Source organism: Metarhizium acridum (assembly GCF_019434415.1).
Source record: "Metarhizium acridum strain ARSEF 324 chromosome Unknown scaffold_577, whole genome shotgun sequence".
Taxonomy (NCBI): domain Eukaryota; kingdom Fungi; phylum Ascomycota; class Sordariomycetes; order Hypocreales; family Clavicipitaceae; genus Metarhizium; species Metarhizium acridum.
In genome coordinates, this window is record NW_027094045.1 from 414447 (window position 1) to 427695 (window position 13249).

Genomic DNA, 13249 nt, shown 5'->3' on the forward strand with positions numbered 1-13249 from the left:
AGAGACGATGGATCATTTACAAAAGTGACAGATGGCATCTGTTCTCTGGGCTGTCAACCAACTTTGGCGATTGGTCTGTACAGACTAACCAATGGGGACGAGTTTAAATATTAACGCCCCGGAAATCCTCGTTCGTCAAACTCTCCTTCAGGTCAGTGGAGCAAGGCGGGAAATCGCTGCAGCATCAATTCAATGACTAACGGCTGATCCTCCCATGGGATGGCTCCGAAGAGAGCGGGTGGTCGGCGGCCTCGTCAAGCAGCATCTCAACCGCTTCTGGTGCCAGTATCATGCAGCCATGTACCTCGATTGGCAGCAGCCAAGAAAAGTGCGTCATGACTGATGGCCAATCCTACGTCAATGGAACAATGGCGGTGCATTGTGGTCGGGCTGAATAAGACCGGACCGAGTTTCTGCCCAAAAAGGGAATAGCCGGGCTGTCGGTCTCGGCACATACGGAGTAAGACGATGCGGGGGATCCGGGCAGAGGGATGCGGTGAGACAAAAGTGTCAACTTCATTTGCCCAAGCTCAGCCCTTACAGGAGCTTGTTCTAGAATACGAGATCTAGGGCCTGCAATGGGGCCGGCGACCGTACGTTGCCTCGTATACGAGACAAAGGCTTGCTATGACGCATGCACGTAAGATCTGAGTTGTAATGCCAAGCCCGGAGACGGATATATAAGACCACACATTTCTGTTTCTTTGCGCTTTTCGAACAGCATTCAACAGCACGTAAACCAGAAACATCTCTCTTCTCTCAAGAAACCAAGGGTGACCAATATGAAGGCCTTCGTTGTTGCATTCACTGCCCTCTTGGGCCTTGCCTCTGCCCAGAACGCCGTCGTCATCAACACCTGCCCCACAGCCATCTACGTGCAGTCTTTCCCCTACGATGGAAGTGCGGCCGGCCCTCTTACCACTCTTCAGCCTGGCAAGTCCTTCTCTGAGCCATTCAGGGCTTCCGGCTCGGTACGTTTATTCACATAGTTCACGTCAAATGACTCCACAAGCAACTCGGCAAAATAGTGGGAAAGAAGTTGTCTCAATAATACTAATTAAGCATATAGACTGTAAAGATTGCCAAGACCAAGACGCTTGACAAGCCTTTATTCTTTGGATATTCATTCTCCTCAAACCCCGACTATGCATACTGTGAGTTTCCACTGGGACTGGATGCCCGTTTTCAAGAATCCGTCTAACCTTGTGATTTAGACGAATATAGCACTGAATGGGGCAACCCGTTTGCAGCATACCACAACACTTTGACCCCAGGCGATGGCTGCGAGGTCTTTGACTGTCAGGCAAACGATGCAGGCTGCTACAGCACACCTGCTCACAAGAAAGTTTATGGCTGCCCCCAGCCAGTCAATCTTACCGCCCAACTTTGCAAGTAAATAAACGTCGACGACCATGATCAGCTGCGATTCGGCGGTGAAAGCTCAGCGGTAGCTATCGAAGCGATTGTGGGGGACTACGAAGGGTTTGAGAACACACTGTATCATTGATATGTCCAGATTCCACATAGCAGCAGGACGCAACTTGCATGGATCTATTTAGTACTATTCAAAATTCGCAATATTCATTATCATTCACTACTTCACATCTGCTTTGAACTCAATTTACCCCTGGTTTTTCGATTCATCTCCACTTTCCCTTATCTATATGGTTGGCGGTGCCATTAAAAATTACAGTCTGTGGCAGAATATATTTGCCCACCAAGGAGTATACACTAATATACTATAATGTATTGTAGGATAAGGCGCGATAATTAGGTACCTGATTTGGTTAAATACCTTTTACCTCCCGCTGGAGGCAATGGCAGGTTGAGAGCTATCCGCGATGATCGTGAGTATCCATGCCGTTTCTCCCACAAATATTTACGGCGTCTCTTATCAGAGCGTCGTTCTTGGCATCGGGATGTGAGAGATATCTGTTGTACAAGTCTTGTCTTGCGTTCAGTGAGCTCTGAGAAGAAAAGCTTCGGCCCGGCAGAGTTGAAGTCCTGTAAACCTGGAGTCTCTCCAGAGCACTAATTACCTCGACACTCTTTAATCGGGGTCCTGTGTTGGCTATTATTTATGTCAGAAATAGTTTGTACTGTTCCTCCTGTGGCCTGTCAGCGGTATATTTGGCTTTGAGAAGCCATGGAAGCTATTGTTATCTGGCCTATGCATTCTTAAAATAGCTCAAGAAAAAACTATATGCAGGATAGCCGAGACATAGTATGCTGGTAGCTCATCCGGCTCAGTATAGGACTCGTTTAACTTATCCAACTAAGCTTAATGTTTATCCTGAAGTGTTCTGAGTCGGGCCAGTTCTCCACCGTCGACTCTCAATCCTCTAACCTGTTTGTTAGGAATGCGTAAGTTAGAACGACATCTGATATATTACCCTTGTCGCACAATCATTATGTAGCTGTCAGTAACTGTTATTCTCCAGATTATACATTGAATACTCGCAGTCGATAATCACCTTCTCCATCAACTCGAGAACCATCCAGACCTTCTCGCTTTGGTAGCTCTCGCGAGGATCGTAATGACAGCTCTTCCTCCTTCCTATGCCGATACAGCGCTCCATATTACCTTCGATTATGAGCTTCCCAATGAGATCTTGGAGAAGTGGACACAACTTGAGAGCCCGCCGAATCAAATAGAGGATCGACAACCAGCGTGTCTTATTGTCGCAAACATCCAAGGACCTCGGCCAGGTGTGAGAGATAGTATTAGACTATTGCAAGCAATCTTTTTGAAGAGCGCAAAGCCGACATATTAGTTGATTGAGCTGATAGATTTAGTGAATTAAATTATAGAGTTCTGAATATGATTATTTTTGGCTAGATCTTGTATTGTGCAGTATTATTAGGCTGCTCTTTGTTAATTATAGCTTGGAAAGCCTTATTCTTGTGCATAAATAAGAGCAATTTTACTACCAGGTTAGGTACGCGGTTAAAACTTTATAATAATCTCCTTTCTCTTTTCTTTTTTTCCCCTTTTTTTCTCCTCTTTCTCTTCTTCTTCTTCTTTAAAAAGAAAAAAAAGAAAATAAAAGAAAAAAAAAGAAAAAAAAAAGAAAAAAAAAGAAAAAAAAAAGAAAAAAAAAGAAAAAAAAAAAGAAAAAAAAAACCAGCGCTTTTATAATTTCTTCCGCGGCCGTGTTCATACTGGCAGTGTTGTCCACTGCTGTACACCAAGCTGCTCAAGAATCTTTGTGTTTCGCAAGGATCTACATCATTTAAGCAGCGATTTAGCCTGTAATATTTTGAATTTACGGGAGCAGATATATAGAAGATGTAGGCCCCTTGCTCTCAATGCTACGTCCAAGTGTCACGCAACAACGATTGAACATCAGATTGTTTGCTCGAGAGACTTCCCTGGCAGAAATCACATGTAAAGGGCCTGATTATGCTCGCCTTCCATACAAGGAACCATCTCCCATCAGAAAATGATGCTGGCATCAAGACACAGCAGCCCATCCGCAATGGCTGCATGTGGGTGAAGTTGTCCACCTTGCAGCTTACATGTCAACTGGTAGCTGTCCAGCGTTGCAAAGCGCTGTAAAACGGGACCTTGGGCACCTCCATGTCAATCAATCCATGTCAGAATTCGCTCCATGACCCCATTGGTACTTCCTGAAGCGCCGACGTCGAGGAGACCCACAAATCAAGGTGAGGCTCAGGGGCCGGCGCCTAGGCATCAATCTGCCACTTTCAACCACAACCTGGGTGTCATCAAAGATGGCTCAACCCGTCCTGTATCAACACAATGAGGTCTTTCGAAAACTTATTCATTCCTGGCAAACTCCAAGAGCCACTTATCCGTCCAAACTCAGCCAAATAAGTCAACTATCCCCGGCAAGGCGCCATTCTCTTCATTCAAGTGCAATACTGGCAGGACAAGGTCCGGCACAGGCATGCCGCGACCAGTATCCCTGCATCGATGGCGCCGAGTCCCTCGAAAAATACACGTGCGGTGGCTACCATCCGGTCATGATTGGGGACGTACTCAACGAGCGCTACCAAATTGTCGATAAGCTAGGTTACGGCGGATATTCAACCGTTTGGCTTGCGCGCGACACCCAGCAAAAGCTTTACGTCGCCCTCAAAGTCGGCATCTCAGATTCGAGGCTCCACGAGACGAGGACCCTGAGAAGGCTCTCAGACCCCAAACCTCGCAACGCGTCAAGTCTTGTCGCTTCATCAGGACACGACGCTATTCCTCCGCTCCTCGATGAATTTACCGTGCGCGGCCCCAACGGAACGCACCCGTGTTACGCAACTACTCCAGCGCAATGTTCTCTCAGCGATGCTTCCTTTCATTACCTGTTTAGACTAGAGGTGGCGAGGGCTCTATCTGTGAAACTTGTGTCGGCGATTGCATACATGCATAGCCAGGGCTATATCCACGGAGGTTTGTGTCATGCCGCCCACGCCTGATCCGACACCCTTGGCAACTGCTCCTTATGCCTCATCCTTGCTAGATATTCACCTCGGCAACGCAATGCTCAAACTTCCCTCCAGCTTGGACAGCCCCTCCGTTGAGCAGCTGCACGACAAGTATGGACCCCCAGAGACCGTTGCGGGAGGGCCGCTGCCGCATAATGTCCCAAAAAGGCGGTTCTGCCACTCCATCTCGGCAGAAATGCCAATGAAATCTCCCTGGCAGACACGCATCTCATCCTCGCCGACTTTGGCGAGGCATTTGCGCCAGCCTCGAGGATGCGCCCTTGTCAAGACTGTCGATCACCGTTGGCCGCCCGGCCCCCAGAAGCGCGGTTCGAGCCGCCATCGCCACTTTCGTTTTCCGTTGATATCTGGTGCCTCGCCGTCGCCATGTGGAACCTTGTCGCCATGAAACCCCTCTTTAGTGACGAATTCGTCACACCCGACGCAGTGCTCGCACAGCAAGTGGACGTGCTGGGTCCCTTGCCGCCCCGTTGGTGGCAGCGGTGGGAGCAGCGGCACCAATTTTTTGACGAGGCCGGAGATTCCACTCAAGGAGGGGATCCATCGCCTCCCCTCGGCGAAGCATTCGACGTTGGGGTCCAAAAGTACCGAAAAAAGCTCAACGTAGGCGTGTTTTCACAAGGAGAACAGACGGCATTTCTACAATTGTTGCACCAAATGCTGTCGTTTGATCCAAGGAAGCGGCCAACGGCCGTAGAGGTGCTCGAGTCGGACTGGGTGGTGGAGTGGGCGAAGCCGGACTTTGAACGGAGCATGAATCACGCGGTTGGGCCTACAGGCTACCCATCATCAACAAGGCGCAGCCCACTGTTAACCGCCGCTAGGCAAAAGCGCCTGGCCCAATGACTAGCGTCCACCATGCCACACATCAAGCACGCCACGTCCCGAATGAGCATCCTAATCGAATCATTGATACGACGACGACACAGGTTTGGACTCGGACTGGGCACTGCCAAGGCATCTAAACAAGAACATGAGAAAGACCTAGGCTCAACTCGATCCCGAAGATGACGCTACACCAAATGATATATTTCTCTCAACTCACATCAGCCTTATGAACTAGCATTCCAGGCCTGTCCAACCTGTACACAATCTACTTCCCGTTTCGAAGGGGTTGTTAAGATGTGCGGTCTATGGAGAAAGAGACCTAATCAAGAGCATAACTTTTCATTTGACATTTGCTTCATCATGAGCCAGTACAGTTGCCGTATATCCGACACTTCCTCCGCTTGTTACATCTAATGTCGAACATTATTCACAAAGAACATGCAACGCCACATTATACGTATGGAACTCATGATTCAACACAACTTCTTTCTCATAACGGAATTCATAGAGCCAATTTAACAATATTACATCACAAAAAGCAGGTTCGTATCTAAGCGTTTGTTAGTATTGGCGTGTAAGCGAAGACAGGCGCGAGACCAACGTACCCAGTGGGTGGCTGCAGGATAGCTGAGGCTTCTGAGTATACTTTGATGCAAGGATATCTCGAATGCTGTTCAGGAGCTCGACATAGCTCTGCCTGGGGTTCTGTTTGAGGGCAGTAATGAAAGCCCAAGACATGGCACCAGTTGCCTGGTTGGCAATTGTGGCATCGGCACTGAAATCGCACGGGTTAGCACGTATAACTGCGGCAGGTCGCATTCCATGTGAAACTTACGATGTCTGGTCGTCCTTGCTTCCGGACCACATAATCACATCGGCAGGCGATGTTCGGGTCTCCATGGTCTTTTTATATGCATCATCTCCCTTGAATGCAGTCTTTGCGAAACCAAAGACGGTGCTTGCAACCCCCGCCATGTCGCCACGCGCATAGGATCCCAGTGCGCTCAGAAGGCCCTGGCCAGCTTCCTTGGCAAGGTTGGGCTCCTTCAATACACCCTTGGTCGAGTAGACGTATGGCAGATCCATCGCGGTGGCCGAGTGGCAAGAGTCAAAAATAGCTGTCAAGCGCACGCCTGCCTGGAGGGGTTTGACCAGGCGATAGTGGATTTCATCATCAACAATATGTCCCACTTGCTGATGGTCGACAGGATAAATGACCTCGTCAAAGCCATCGTCTTCGTCGCCGTCAAGATCCTCGGTCTGACCACCGTGGCCTGATATAGACTATGGTGAGCACTGCATCACAAGTATGAGATACGGAATTACACTTACCAGAGTAGTGGAAGAAAAGGGCGTCGTTGGGGCGAGCATCCTTGACGAGCCATCCCATGGCGCGAAGCATGTTGTCCTTGGTAGGTCGCATAACAGGATTTTGTTGATCATCAGTCAAGATGACCATGTCCTCCCGCTTGTAGCCATATCTTTCGATCAAGAAATTCGACACGTTGTGGACATCGTTGATACACCCGCGAAGCTCTCCCTTTTGTCCAAAGTAGTTGATTCCGATCAGCAAGGCCTTTCGACGACCAGTACAGTTGGAGTACTGGAATGTGTAGCCTGGGGGAGCACCGTGGCCAAACTGCTGGGGAGTAGTGGGGGGAGGGGGGCCGGCCTGCGCGCGGTAGGCATAGGTGCCTCCTTGCATTGGATACCCGTAAGCGTCGTAGCCGGGCGGCGGTGGATTGGCCGGCGGAGGACGGGCATACTGAGGCTGGGGACTGTGACCGTAACCTTGGGGCGGTCCGGATGGCGGACGCGGGCCTGGAGGAGGAGGACCATAGTTCCCCTGCGGAGGACCGTAATTACCAGGAGGTGGTGAATTGTACTGGCCTGGGGGAGGGCCGTAATTTCCCTGCGGAGGACCATAGTTACCCTGAGGAGGGCCTTGAGGGGGGCCGCCGTAGTTTCCATAGCCGTAGCCGAAGCCAGGGCCTTGACCCTGAGGAAAACCTCCTCCGCCACCGTGATGCTGCGCAGCACCGTAGTGTCCTCGGCCGGGATAGCCAGACATGGTGGTTGCGATGTATGTACGCGTTTGTCCTGGAGGAAAAGGCTGAATACGAACTTGCGGCGAGGCAAAGTACTGGCAGCGTGATGCGCTGAAATGTGTAAAGTCGATCTAGGCGATATGTAGAACGAATATCAGGGTCGGCAGCGACGCGGAGATGGAATCCCAAGGCGCTTGCGGTCTGAGGTCGAGTGTTCGCTGCGTGAACGAGTTATCGATGGTGACTTGGCTGCAAGCTTCTCAACCCTGGCCGCGGGCCGACGAGGATGGGCAAGTTCAACGTTCGCGATGGCGGCTAGATGGGCCGATGAGCGGTGATGCGCGCGAGACTAACGAAGATGCAAATCTCTCGGGCAAAGGAAGCAAAAAGAAGATGGTGGATGAGGCACTTGGCATGACGATGGCGATGCCGACGCGGATAGTGGTTGCCCCGCCCCCACCTCTTTGGGAAAGCGCTGCTCAGCCCCATGATGTGACCAAAACATTTTTGAATATGCCGAGACACCTCACATGTTGTCAAACAGCCAAACATCTGCGAGTAATCATGGACGGGGCGGGATCAAGCGTGGATCAGCCGCGCACTTTGGAGTTCCCGAGGTCTTGGCAGTACATATGTGACCACGACGCAAGTGCGTTGGTGCTACGGAGTAGTTACCTCCTCGCTGGATACCTCCATCTCGGCTCGACTTCTGACCTTGCTCTGCCTTGCCATGGCCAAACCGTGGCGTGAGTTCTCTTTGTCAACCTCATCACCGCCTTGCGACACCCCACCGACTTCATGACCAACTGCTGCTCCAATGCTCGGCTTTGTTCCAAGGGGCTATTCGGGGCATTCGGGGCATTCGGGGCATTCGGGGCTGTACTCACCCAGTGGATCTGCGACCCGGACAGGTGCCCATCTGCGTCTGCATTGCAAGAAGTGTCCAGCCGATACGTGTCGCGACAATAATAAGTGTTCGGCGTGATTCATGACCAGCCGACACTGTGCAGCCATGGAAGCCGTGGGGGCCGTCGTGATGACACCAACTGACTTGATGGAGCGGCCCGTTTGGACGTATGCAGCAGGGCCAGAATCTGACCTTTCAGATCCTTTCAACCCTTTGGACCCTGAACCTATCCAGTCCTTGCCCTGCCTATCGGCTTTCTAGCGGTTCCGAGGCGCCATCATCATTGCTTGTCGTCTCGAATGTCCCGCATTCACCGAGCTCGACTGTGATTTACCCCTCGTCCTCGTCCACCTAGTGTTCCAACCAAGACCACCCACGCTTCGGTGCAGCGCGGGAGGGATCCAACAGGGGGGCTTGGGGATAAAATACTCTTCACCTCTTTCCCGAATCCTCCGTCCTTCCTGCAGCTTTACGTTTTTCCTGGTGCTCTAATTCTCGGCTTCGAGCGTTGTATTTAGTCGACATTATCTGCACCAACGCGCTGCCACAATGTCGGTCCAGGGCATGACCAACCAGTTTGGAAATATGGGATTTGGCGCCCCCCCTCAGCCCGGTTTGTCTTTTCTTCGACGCAACGCAGCTTTCACTACCTCTTACTTACCATAGTCTACCTCGCAGATAATAACTATGGAGGCTATGGCCAGTACAGCGCAAACCAAGGCGGTCCTCCGCCCCCCCAACCTGCCTACCAACCACCGTCCGACAAGCCACCACTGCCTCAGGGATGGACTCCCTACTTTGACCAGCAGCACCAACGTTGGTACTATGTAGAGGAGTCGACGGGTAGGACGCAGTGGGAAGCGCCGGGCTACAATCCACCGCCGATGCAAAGCCCTCCCGTGCAGAGCCCTCCGGCTCAGGGAGGCTACGGACCTCCTGCTGGTCCCCCTCCACTGGGAGGAGCTTACAATGGAGATGGCCAAGGACAGACCAAAGGCGACAAGAAAGAAAAGAAGGGCAGCGGCGCAGGAGGCCTACTTCTTGGTGCTGCCGGTGGTCTTGCAGCTGGCGCCATTGGTGGAGCTGTTCTTCACCATGCTCTCCACGGTAGCGACAGCGACAGCAGCGACGACGAAAAACCCAATCACTCATCGTATGTTGCCCCTGCCGCAGCCGCAGCTGCAGCTCCGTCTGTGACCAATATCTATCATACCGAATACGTCACATACAACGAGACCCCTCCAGCAATGTATGCCGCCAGCCGGTACGACAGTGACCGAGAGTCTCTTGACGAGGCTCGAGCAGACGTCTACGAAGCTCGTGAAAACTACCAACAGGCACTGGAAGACGCTGCTAGCTCCAGTGCTAGCAGCAGTGAGAGGGAAGCGCTGGAGGAAGCTCGAGAGGAGCTGTATGAAGCCGAGGAAGAATACGCAGAGGAGTATGATGACTATTATGAGGACTGAGGGCTTTGTGCTCTGGTTGTGTAGCATATGTGATACCAAGCATTGAGCGTTCAAGGCCAAATCATGAAGCAAGTTATGTTAGTTCAGAATGCAAGATGAATAAAAGCACTCCAGTTTGCGAGACGAGTACGGCCACTGTGCTTACGTTGCTCACTAGTCTGACGTCTGCGCCAATTCTGTGACACTCTGGATAGTATAAAATGTGTAAATGGCCCATATTCAAAAGCTGTGGTGCATAGTTGGTAGAAGATGCTTGCTCGGTACACAATCGGTAGTATCTTAGCCGCAGCCGTCTCATCCTTTTCCTCCATGGTGAATTCCATGGCTGCGTTCATCAGCACCCCTATTCCCGCAGTCCCAGATGGATGCAAAGCAATCCATCGCGACTGAACAATAGTAGGACTAGTGTATCCACTTTTATATACTTCGGTCCATGGGAAGGTCTGCATCCTGTTCGGCCCTTCATTGGGTAGCAGGGAGGGAGATTCTTTCAGCATGAAGTGTACTCGTAGGGGACGGTCGCGTAAGTAGTGGCGGTCGGTGTTTCACAAACAACGCAAACAACGGTTTCACAGAAATAAGGTGGCAGGCTTCCAAGTATTCTGACGGGATACAGCATGGGTCCCCTTGTTTCGGGGCTGGGCTGGCGAGACTTCTAGATCTTTCAGAATGTAGTGTAACGCTTCACCTTGGGAAACACGAGACGCCGCCTCGCGGCGCCTGTGCTCTCGCATGTGGTGAGATTTAGGTTTCTGTGCAAAACAAGGCGTTTGCAGCCTACACATGTAGTCTACATCTCCAGTGACTTACGCAAGGAGGTCTTGGCCGGTTGCTTTGACACACCCCTCTGTTTGGGGATGCAGACCGTGTTGTCGACATTACTGGCGACGTCGTCTGGGCGGGTCGCTGGGCCGCATTCATACCTAATTCTTTTCGAATTCTCCGCCTGGTATCAGAACAAACATCCGATTCGGGTTGCAATGTTCGTTTGATGCAGGGACACTGGGACGCAAAGGACTTGCTAGAACACTGCGTATTCTGAGAGGCAACCACGACAGATTACGTTGTCGTGTCCGGCTATCGCTCACTCCAGATGAATATTCATATTTAATGGCGGTCTGATATAGGGGAGAGGCGAGATGTCGTAGGCCAGAGGCCTAGAGTACATACCCGTGGAATGCGTTATCGCCGGGCGGTGCGGAAGTGCACGCCTGTTCCTTATAGAGACATAGAGAAATGTCTTTTATAGTAGTTGGACAAGTATGGGACAAGCCCAGGTAGCTTGGTATCGGTAACCAGTCCCTCCATTCCAGAGTGCCTCAAACTGGTCCACCGGGAATTCTAGATTGGGCTGCAGAAACGCCAGTAGCAACGAGTGGATTTGAATGCTGCTACGGTCCGGCGTTCTTTAGGGACGGCATTGTTGCTACCAGTTACCAGACAAGTATCACGAGGCACCATTTGACCCGCCTGGAAAGGGATGACGCTGCTTGGAAAGAACAAGCCTATTGATCAGGTTCTAGATCTACCTGGTCGATACCGTTGAAGTTCCATTTCCCGCCGCAGTGTCAAATCGCCACGCTTGCAGCGGTTGTGCGTCAAGTGAGGCTTCAGGAGAACCATGATGGCATCTCAACTACGCTTCTGTCAAAGTTGCCGTCATCTGGCTGGTGCCCGACTTCGTATCGTCGGCATCAGTATTTTCTCCGCGGGTAGCGATCCCAAGCTGGCTCTCTGACCTTTGGAATCATTCCCTTTGTCTCATCCCATTCTCTGTCTAAGACGAGAGGGAACTAGCAGAGACATTGGCAGCGTGCGGATAGACCATGTCTGGAGTGACGTTGCCATGTATTCGACATCATTGGCTCACGCATCTGCTCCCAACATGGCGTGAGCTGCTCCAATCCGACTGAAGCTACTCATCCAACGGATGAACAGCATTCTCGTTCATGGGACCGAGCACAATGCAGGCCGACTGTTGAGCAAGGCTTGGAGAAGAGTCAAGTTCATTGACAGCCATATCGCATTTACAATTAACAAAAGCGGCAGAAGTCAGGCCTCGTTATCCCCTCAACGCACCAACACGGGCCTCCTACTCCATAATATCTGTCTGTCAATGTCACACATCAAAACCACCGTGCCTACAGCCCACGTGTGATGAACCAGCCCTGCAAACCCCAGGTCCCACTCATGTCGAGCTCCCCAACTACACGGTCCAGTCGAGTAGAACGCATACGCATCCGGTATCTTTTCCAAGTTAGTTTCTTTTTTAAAAAGAAGGAAGGAAACAAAGAATCGTCATGCCCAAGCTTCTTTGTATGCCAAGCCAAGTGCCTTTATCCCTCAGCCGCAAAACAACCCTCGCTGCAACAAACCAACGTAAACATCTACAGAACCAACACGCATCTCAAAATCAGCCAGCATCTTACCAACCAATCCCCACATCCCACCCAAGCGCGGTCTCATCGTACTCGGAACGCGCCCGATTGCCCGTCGACACGAATACGACACGCCGCTTTCAACGAGCGGGATCCACACAACGGCCATCTGCGGCGTGAGCGTATGGTTTCATAACATCACGGCCAGCCAGGCGAGAAGCCCAGGTTGCCATGTCTTGGACGCCGTCAAAGGTCACCGCCCGCGCATATATCACATGCGAGTCCGCTCACAACCAAGCACACCTCCCGGCATGAGTCGCCCATCATCACCATAAGAAAGGAGCAAAATGGCCCTCCACGGCAAGACAGTCCTCGTCACAGGCGCAGGCGGCGGTCTCGGCCGCCAAATCGCAAGCACATACCTCGAGCGCGGCGCCAACATCGTCATCAGCGACGTCAACGAGTCGCGGCTCGCCGGCATCCGGCAGGAGTTCGCCCTCTCCCACCCAGGCGCTCGTCCTCCGGGCCGACGTGACGGAGGAGCGGTCCATCCGGCAGCTCGTCGCCTCGACGGTCCACAAGTTCGGCCGCCTGGACGTGGTGGTCAACAACGCCGCCATCATGGACAAGTTTGAGCCGGCGGACGTCTGCGCCAAGACGACGTGGGACGCCGTGCTGGCCGTCAACCTGACGGGCCCGTTTCTCGTGACCAAGCACGCCGTGGCGCAGATGGAGAGGCAAGAGCCGCCGGGCGGGCTCATCATCAACATTGGCTCCAACGCGTCCTTCAGGGGACTGTCCGGCGGCGTTGCCTACGTCGCGTCCAAGCACGGCGTCGTGGGGGTGACCAAGAACACGGCGAGCTATTACGGCAAGAGGGGGGTTTACGCCGTCGCCCTGCTGCTGGGGTGCATGGCCGAGACCAACATCCACGATGCGTTTGCCGACGGTCTGCACAAGGAAGGGCTGGACCAGATGCATCAGACGCAGCCGGCGTGTGCGGCCATCCCGACAGAACATGTGGCTCGGTATGCGGCATTTCTGAGTGAGGACGACGCCGCGCGGAGCGCAAACGGGAGCTGTGTCGTGATTAATGGCAACTGGCCAGAGGCATGACGAGGCAAAAGGAAGAGGTTGACATTGGGATAATATTACGTG

The 13249-nt window shown here is 52.1% G+C and overlaps 7 protein-coding genes across 7 annotated transcripts; 5 read left to right on the forward strand and 2 right to left on the reverse strand.

Moving 5' to 3' along the window:
* The first annotated feature begins 560 nt into the window (after window positions 1-560).
* J3458_021004 (uncharacterized protein) lies at window positions 561-1626 on the forward strand. Its single transcript, XM_007812566.2, has 3 exons — window positions 561-971; window positions 1070-1154; window positions 1215-1626. The coding sequence occupies exons 1-3, from the start codon at window positions 783-785 to the stop codon at window positions 1394-1396; spliced, it is 456 nt and encodes a 151-aa protein (XP_007810757.1). The 5' UTR covers window positions 561-782; the 3' UTR covers window positions 1397-1626.
* Window positions 1627-3449: 1823 nt separating this feature from the next.
* Window positions 3450-4434, forward strand: J3458_021005 (uncharacterized protein; the record flags this gene model as incomplete). The annotated part of the gene is made up of 1 exon (XM_066122345.1): window positions 3450-4434. The coding sequence occupies exon 1, from the start codon at window positions 3736-3738 to the stop codon at window positions 4432-4434; it is 699 nt and encodes a 232-aa protein (XP_065972599.1). The 5' UTR covers window positions 3450-3735.
* A 396-nt stretch (window positions 4435-4830) lies between these two features.
* Window positions 4831-5310, forward strand: J3458_021006 (uncharacterized protein; the record flags this gene model as incomplete). Its single annotated transcript, XM_007812567.2, has 1 exon — window positions 4831-5310. The coding sequence occupies one exon, from the start codon at window positions 4831-4833 to the stop codon at window positions 5308-5310; it is 480 nt and encodes a 159-aa protein (XP_007810758.2).
* Window positions 5311-5816: 506 nt separating this feature from the next.
* Window positions 5817-7363, reverse strand: MCA1_7 (Ca(2+)-dependent cysteine protease; the record flags this gene model as incomplete). The annotated part of the gene is made up of 4 exons (XM_007812568.1): window positions 5817-5842; window positions 5898-6067; window positions 6128-6566; window positions 6625-7363. 4 exons carry the CDS (start codon window positions 7361-7363, stop codon window positions 5817-5819), a joined length of 1374 nt encoding a protein of 457 aa, XP_007810759.1.
* A 1433-nt stretch (window positions 7364-8796) lies between these two features.
* On the forward strand, window positions 8797-9713 carry J3458_021008 (uncharacterized protein; the record flags this gene model as incomplete). The annotated part of the gene is made up of 2 exons (XM_066122346.1): window positions 8797-8860; window positions 8926-9713. The coding sequence occupies 2 exons, from the start codon at window positions 8797-8799 to the stop codon at window positions 9711-9713; spliced, it is 852 nt and encodes a 283-aa protein (XP_065972600.1).
* Window positions 9714-12417: 2704 nt separating this feature from the next.
* J3458_021009 (uncharacterized protein) lies at window positions 12418-12642 on the reverse strand (the record flags this gene model as incomplete). The annotated part of the gene is made up of 1 exon (XM_066122347.1): window positions 12418-12642. The coding sequence occupies one exon, from the start codon at window positions 12640-12642 to the stop codon at window positions 12418-12420; it is 225 nt and encodes a 74-aa protein (XP_065972601.1).
* Window positions 12643-12712: 70 nt separating this feature from the next.
* On the forward strand, window positions 12713-13207 carry J3458_021010 (uncharacterized protein; the record flags this gene model as incomplete). Its single annotated transcript, XM_007812570.2, has 1 exon — window positions 12713-13207. The coding sequence occupies one exon, from the start codon at window positions 12713-12715 to the stop codon at window positions 13205-13207; it is 495 nt and encodes a 164-aa protein (XP_007810761.2).
* Window positions 13208-13249: the final 42 nt, after the last annotated feature.